The sequence below is a fragment of the Pteropus medius genome, unplaced genomic scaffold (genome assembly GCF_902729225.1).
Source record: "Pteropus medius unplaced genomic scaffold, Ma_sr-lr_union100, whole genome shotgun sequence".
Taxonomy (NCBI): Eukaryota; Metazoa; Chordata; class Mammalia; order Chiroptera; family Pteropodidae; genus Pteropus; species Pteropus medius.
In genome coordinates, this window is record NW_024352780.1 from 616,178 (window position 1) to 623,331 (window position 7,154).

At 59.3% G+C, this 7,154-nt stretch overlaps 1 protein-coding gene across 2 annotated transcripts in view; it reads left to right on the forward strand.

The window, feature by feature from the left end:
• The window catches only part of ADCY1 (adenylate cyclase 1), a 47,500-nt gene that overhangs the window by 11,831 nt on the left and 28,515 nt on the right, over nucleotides 1-7,154 (forward strand). For both annotated transcript variants that reach the window (XM_039847110.1, XM_039847111.1), the window contains exons 4-5: nucleotides 491-602; nucleotides 4,472-4,599. In XM_039847110.1, coding sequence (XP_039703044.1) covers nucleotides 491-602; nucleotides 4,472-4,599 — 240 coding nt within the window. The remainder of the gene's footprint in view (nucleotides 1-490; nucleotides 603-4,471; nucleotides 4,600-7,154) is intronic.

Here is a 7,154-nt window from a genome sequence, read left to right on the forward strand (position 1 = left end):
CATCGTGTCATTACCCGCCTCGGGTTTGCACACGGCCTTTGCACACAGCGTTTGCAGACCGTGCGCGCCCCTCCGCATAGCATCCACCGTCAGGGCCAGGCTCGCACAGCGCCCAGGCCTCGTGTCGCCTGTGTCAGCGGCAGGAGTGGAAAGGGGTGCGGAGGGCCCCTCACTTCTCAGAAGCATGTCGCTTTTGCTCCTGTGCCGCTAGCTATGACTCTGTCACGGGGCCACGGGAACGGGAGTGGGTCTGGTGGACGTGGAGCTGCTCTCGCATGTCCTGGGAGGTGGCATAGGGTGGCTCCAGCGTCCCCGCCCTCTGGCCACGCGGAGTCTGTGGCTTCCCTTGGCCCCCATCTTTTCGCCTGTGAAATGGGGAGAGGAGAGCCCAGGTTTGCAGCCGGCGTGAGGAGTAAACGGGAGGTTGGTTTGGGGCGGCCTGTGAAGGGGGCTCACGTGGGCTCCGGAGGCAGCGCCCTCTGTCTTGCAGCATCCTCTTCGCGGACATCGTGGGCTTCACGGGCCTGGCGTCGCAGTGCACGGCACAGGAGCTGGTGAAGCTGCTCAACGAGCTCTTCGGCAAGTTTGACGAGCTGGCCACGGTAAGCACAGCCGCGCGTTCCCGTGTCACTGGAACTGGGTCTGATCCCGGCTGCCCGAGAGCTGGGTGTGTCCAGCACACCCCTGTCACCTCGTGTCAGCTCACTGCTCAGCAACTAGTTCCTGGGCCGCGCGTTGGGCTTGGAGGTGAGAAAACCTTGCAGCTGCCCATGGATGCCCACGGGGCTGAGGCCCAGGACCGGCCTGCCTTTGGGGATGGTGCTGGCTGTCACAGCCCCTCGCCCAGCTGGCCTTGGTGGAAGGCTCTGGAGCGGGCCTGAGCCGGCCTTCCTGTCTTGCTCTCGGGCTTAGTGGGAAAGTGTGAGTTCCATCCTGAAGCGTGATGCTGCTGCTACAGTTTTGTGGATGCTTTTTATCAGGTTGAGGAAAGTCTGTTTTATCTTCACTTTGCAGAGTTTCTGTCAGAAACGGTTGCTGGATTTTGTCCAACGTTTGAGCGTGTCCATTGGGACGATCCTGTGGCTTTTCAGTTGTGGCCTGCTAGTGTGAATGGTGTTCGATGGCGGGATGCCGGGACAGCCCTGTACTCCTGGGACCGGCTGGCCTGGGCATGCCGCGTCGTCCTTTTCACGTACTGCTGGCTTTGACTTGCTAACATTTTATCCAGCACCGTTCCATCCGCGATCCTGAGCGGAGCTGTGCTGTGGCTTTCTCTTCTTGCCTTGTCTTTGCATGACGTCAGGGTGACACTTGCGTCGCAGGAGGGCTCAGGGGCGTTTCCTCCCGTTTAGATTTCTGGGAGGGGATGCGTGGCATAGGTATCCCTGCTTCCCTAAACGTGATGGGATTTAGCGGCGGCTCCCCCCGGGCCCGGAGTTCTGCTTGTGGGAGTTTTTAACTGCTCTTCATTCGATTTCTTTAAACAGGACTGGTCAGGTTATCTTGTTTTTGTCTTCGAATGAGCTGGGTAGTTCTTTTTTATCTTCCAGGGAATCCGCCCACTTATTGTCAAACTTATTAGAATGAAGTGGTTCACGCTGCTTCTTGTTTCCCATTTGACAGCTGTAGCGATGTCTCCCTGCCCGTTCCTGGTTTTGCTAGTTTGTGTCTTCTTTTTTCCCCTGCTTATTCTAGCTACAGGTTCATCAATGTTATTGATTTTCATGAAGAAGTTGCTTTGGGTTTCATTGATTTCTCCATTCTTGTCTCCATTCAGTTTCTTGTCTGATCCGTATTATTTTGTTTCTTTTGCTTATTTTGGTTTTAAGTTGCTTTTTGTTTTGTAGTCTCTTAAGGTAGAAGCTGAGGCCGTTGACATGAGATATTTTTTCTCTCGTTAAATGTTCAGCTTGTTGAACTTCCCTGACTTACCGCTTAGCAGCATCCCCCAAATTTTTAACTTGTGTTTTTATTTTTATTCGGTTCAGAATACTTTCTAATTTCCTTTTTGATTTTTCTTAGACCCAGTGGATTATTTAGAGGTTTTTTTTTTTTGGGCGGGGGGAGATTTTTCAAAGATCTTTCTGCTTTTTAATTCAAATTTAATCTATTATGGTTAGAAAGCAATTTTTTTAACTTGAATCCTTTTCAATTTATGGCCCAGAAATAGTCTACTTTGGTGAACGACCCACATACACTCAAAAATAACGTGTCTCCCGCCCTTCTAGAATTCTCGTGCTCCCAGGCCTTCCGTGAACGTCCTCAGCCAGCTGGCCTGCTGGGGTAGGGTCCCCACGTCTCGGGATCTTCAAGCTTTCCCGGCCGCTTGCTCGGTGACTGAGGGACAAGCCGGAGCCCTGGCCGTGGCCACGGTCCCCATTCTCCTGTCATTGCTGCCGGCCTCTGCGTCACGCGTCCCAAGCTCCGTTATTAGGTCCGTAAACACGGAGGGTCGTGTTTGGAAAAAACTCAACCACCCTTTTCCAAATACTTTTTATGCCCCCGTCCCTGTTCCCTCAGGGACACCCGTTGTCCCACAGCTCAGCTGACCGCGTTTTGCTTTTTGGGTCCTTTTTCCTTGTTTCATTTTGGACAGTTGCTCCTGCTGCGCTCGTAGTGCTGTGGTCGTACCTCCTGCCGTTTGTCCGTCCGTGCAGCTGCTACCCACACAGCAGTCCCATCTCCAGAAATTCAGTTTGGGTCTGTGCAGGTGACTGGGAGGAAACCCCCAGTTTACGTGGCCTCATTCCCTTCTGTTTATTGCTTTTTCCTTTGTTCCTTTGTGTGCTGATGGTGTTGGATAGATTTAAAATACATTCTGTGATCTGCCCGAGCCGTGTACCGCAGAGCACGTGGGGCGTGTATTCATGCTTTGCTGTCTTGTCGTGTGCCCGGTATGGAGGATGTGGGGCTGTCATCGTGGGGCCTGGAGAGGCATACACAGCTGCGCTGCAAACACATCTCTCCTCACTGAGGTCCCCACGGTGGTTAGACAAACACAGTGTTTGCCTTGGTCTCCAGGGTGCTGCTTTGCACCTTGCCCACGGCTGATGGCTGCAGATGGCACAGTGCTTTTGACCTTTCCCCCATTTATCAGATCCATTTTAGATTTACATTTGCTCTGATGTCCATGTATGTTTGAGAAGCCAGTCACGTCCCTTTGAATTGATGGGGAAGCACCTGTCTGGGGCTCAGTCTCGTTCTACCACCTGTTGGGGGGTGGGCCCTTCTCTGAGGCCAGCTTTCTCAGTGGGCAAGTGAGCGGGCTACACGAAGCAGGTGTCTCTTTGGCTGGTTCCAGGGCGCCGTGTGCCAGCCATGGGGATGAGCCTGAGTCCTGGCCTCTCGTCGGTGAGCTGCCTGGATAGCTCCCGGCCCCGCTTTGCAGGATGACGGGCGGTGAAAGCCCGTCCTGGGCTCTGATCACGACTCCGGGTTCTGCTTCTGGCGAGAGCCTGTCACACTGCTGGGCCCCCACGGCTGCTGCTCAGGCCGGGCTGGGGTCCAGAGCTCGACTGGGGCCTACAGACCCACCCCGGAGGCATGGCCTGAGACGACCCCCCCCACCCCCCTCTCCCCGCACCCGCTGTTCCAGGGCTCTGTCCTCACCTCCTGCCACTCCTGTCCCTCCAGGCCGGCCCCTCCTCCCCTCCTCCCTGCTTCCTGTGCTCAGGCGGCAGGGACTCTGGTGCTGACTTCCAGTATTTACAGGGAAATTTTATAATCTAAAACACTGAAACCAATGAAAAACAACCTTTTTGGTCTCTAAAGCTTGCAACAGAGCCAGGACCCTTGAGAGTAATAAAACCAGACGATGTGCTAACATTTTACTTCCCCTGTCTGTGCTGGGCAGTGTGGGGCCTGTGGCGGGGCCTGGCCAGGGAGGACGTGGCTCTGCGTCTCACAGCCTCCGACACCAGGCTGTAACTCTGCGTGGTGCGTGTGCGGCGTGTGTGTGTTGACCGTCCTGCTCTGATGGCTGCTCTGTGGGAAGCCTGGCTGGAAGGGCGTGGTGGACCTTGTCTGCCCGTCACCTACTAGATGTGCTTACTCGGAGCCTGGCCTCGCTGGGAGTAACCGGTGGGGGGTCTAGCATGTTCCGGAGGGTTGTCACATGCGAGCCTCCTTGCTGGTCAGCAGTGGCCTGTGCCAGCCCTGCCGTGGGGGAGGAGCTGGCTCTGGGCAGCTCCCCCATGCTGCAGGGTCTTTGGGGTTGGCGTGTGAGCTGCTGGACGGGTGTGGACCCCTGCCTGGAGGGGGCCTGGGTGCAGGTGTGGGGGAGGCGCGGCTACCCCAGCGTCACCCTGGTCACAGCCAGGGGGGCTGCCCCCACCCAAGGCTGCTCTGCCCACGGGGCATCCCCTGGGAGGGCGGGGGCCCTGGGCTCTGTGCTGATGGCATCTACAGGTGCCAAAGGGCAGGTGGCCGGCCCAGGAGCGTCCCTAACACACCACCGCCCTCTCGCCCGAAGGAGAACCACTGCCGCCGCATCAAGATCCTGGGGGACTGCTACTACTGCGTGTCCGGCCTCACCCAGCCCAAGGCCGACCACGCCCACTGCTGCGTGGAGATGGGCCTGGACATGATCGACACCATCACGTGAGTGCCCGCAGGCCCCGCCCCCAGGCCCCGCAGGCCCCGCCCCCAGGCCCCGCAGGCCCCGCCCCCAGGCCCCACAGGCCTGTCCCGGCGCCAGCCCTCAGGGCGAGGGGCTACGTGGAGGAAGGTCCCTGGTCCGGGAGCCTCCGTGACGCCCGCTGTTGCACTTCGTTGGGACTGCGTTTCTTCGTCGGTGGTAATCCAGGTGTAGCCGGCCGTTGCCAGGTGCTCATCCCTCGTGCAGGAGGAAGTCACCTGCCTTAGTGGGACAGGTAGTCAGGGGGCCGGCTGGGCAGGGGCCGGCCCGGTCCTAGCTGAGTCCTGCTTGGGAAGCAGCCGCTGTGCTTGTCCTCCGGGCCGGCCGCCGGGTCTCAGACGCTCCGCATGGGAGATGGGGGGATGGAGCAGGAGCTCCGGGATCGCCGTGGGCCTCGGCCAGCCTGGGCCCAGGATCCTCGCTAGCCATGGAGGAGCTTCATTCTGGGGGAGAACAGCCGGGGCGTTTACAGGCCGCGCAGGGGGGGGCCGGGCACGGAGCTCCGCCCAGCCCCTCCCCTCCCGCGAGGCGGCCTCCGCCTGCAGACCGCTCACGCGCGGGCTCCCCGCCGCGGCCCGCAGTGGCGGCCCTGAAATGCCGCCACGCCGCACGGGCTAAACTGCGTGAGCTCTGCCCGTGGCCGGGGGCACGGAAGGGCACGTCCCCAAACCCGCCGCACGCAGGGCCCCAAAGGACAGCGGCCTCTGGCTCGGGAGGCCAGACCTAGACCCTGAGGTGTGTCCGTGGCCCAGGGCGTCCTGGCGCGTGTCTGGTTTTGGTCACCTGGGGCATCTTGAAGTTTGACTATTGTTGTGTCTTACACACCTACTTAGTGTCATACGTTTCGAATGCATTTTCTTTTAATTTTTAACTTTTTTCTTAGTCATTCGCCCATCTCCAGTTAGTGGCACTGAATCAAGAAAACTAAGGTGACGGTTTATTTTTGAAACTATGCTGAGGAAGCGAGTAGCAGAACCTGCGAACGGCGTTTCTGTGCATTTTCAGAGTTTCTATTTAGTCTGCAGTCAGGAAAGGCAAGGGGCTCCGGCCTCCGGGCCCCACATGGAGCCGCTCAGGTGGGCCCTGTGGTTCCCTGGGCTCCGCCGCACCTCTCGGGTCGCCGTCCCCTGGCCTGGCCGAACCCTCTAGCCCCTGGTCCGAGGATGGGACGTTCCCACTGAGTGTGTGAACAGGCGGGCTGGGCGGCACCGCACGCCTGCTGTCCTGTTCACCCCTCTCTTGCTGTGACCCCTTTAGGGAGGTGGCTAAGTCATGGGTCGCTAAGAAACGCACCAGTGACCGGGAAGAAGATGCCACGGGCGGTCTCAGAATCCGGGGGACCGCTTTGGGCTGTCTGGTCCTGGCCCCTTCTGGGTCCCGGCGCTGCCACCTTAATGCTGGAATGGGTGGAGGACAGTGTTTGTCCAACCTTCGGGCGAGCTCAGGACCTGCTTTCCCTTCAGCTCTCCTCGCCGGCCCCCAGCGATGTCCTTGTGTCCTTGTCACACCCATGGTGTCTCTCTTGCCCTCACTTGAAGCCCTTTGTTTTCTTTTCATCTTAAGATTTTTTATTTAAGGGTCACGGAGCGTCTACCTCACTCTTGGGGCGGGGGGGCTCAGGGCGCCCACCAGCTTTTGGGTCAGTGCGTGTCATTCTGGCTGCATGGCCGTGTGGACACAGCAATCTCCTCTGGCCCAAGCCGTCTTTTGGAAGCAGTGGGGAGAGCCTGGGATGAGGGGTTCTGTGAAGAGAGGTCTGGGAGGCTTTGGGGAGGCAGCATCTGGCTGGGCCTCGTGCTGCTCCCCGCACACATCCGGAACAGGTGGATGCACGTGATCGGCCCTCAGTCGAGGGGTAGGGGCGTGATTTTGCCTGGCGCCCACGGGCTCAGAGCGCCCGCTGTGCTGCGGGGCCTCTGGGGGTTCAGCCACCGGCGCCTGCTGGGAGAGGCAGAGGGGGGGTCGTCCCTGCTAGGGTGATGCGGGGTGGCAGCTATGTGGCCCCGAACCCCGGCTCAGCCTCCCGCCCTTCTTGACCTGGGGCCGAGGCTGCCCCTCGCCCCTTGTGCACGGCCACTCTGCACGTCGCCCCTCCGAGGACATCAGGCAGGCCTGACATTGCTTCCTCAGCAACGTGCTTCAGATTAAAAAATGAAACAACTCTGCCCTTTGGGGAAAAGTGGAGAATACAGAAGATGGCAGCCCCTTTGCTCTGAGCCTGTGACCTCGGGTACACCTGGTGCCCCGCACGCTGTGTGGTGTGAGTCAGGTGGGCAGACCCGCAGGCGCCTGCACGTGCGGCGAGGAGCTCCGAGTGCCTCCCACACGGCCTTGGTCTGTCCCTTCGTCCAGGAGTTTTTAAACCACCCCGAGCCTCCCCCGCACAAGCGTGTCCGTGATGCTGCCATCACTGACTATGCGGCCTGGCCCCGACCGCATGGCCTTCTGCTGTTCCCAGTCCCTCCCTGGGGGCTGGAGTCCGAAGTGGGTCTGCCACCGGCTGGCGAGGCGAGCACAC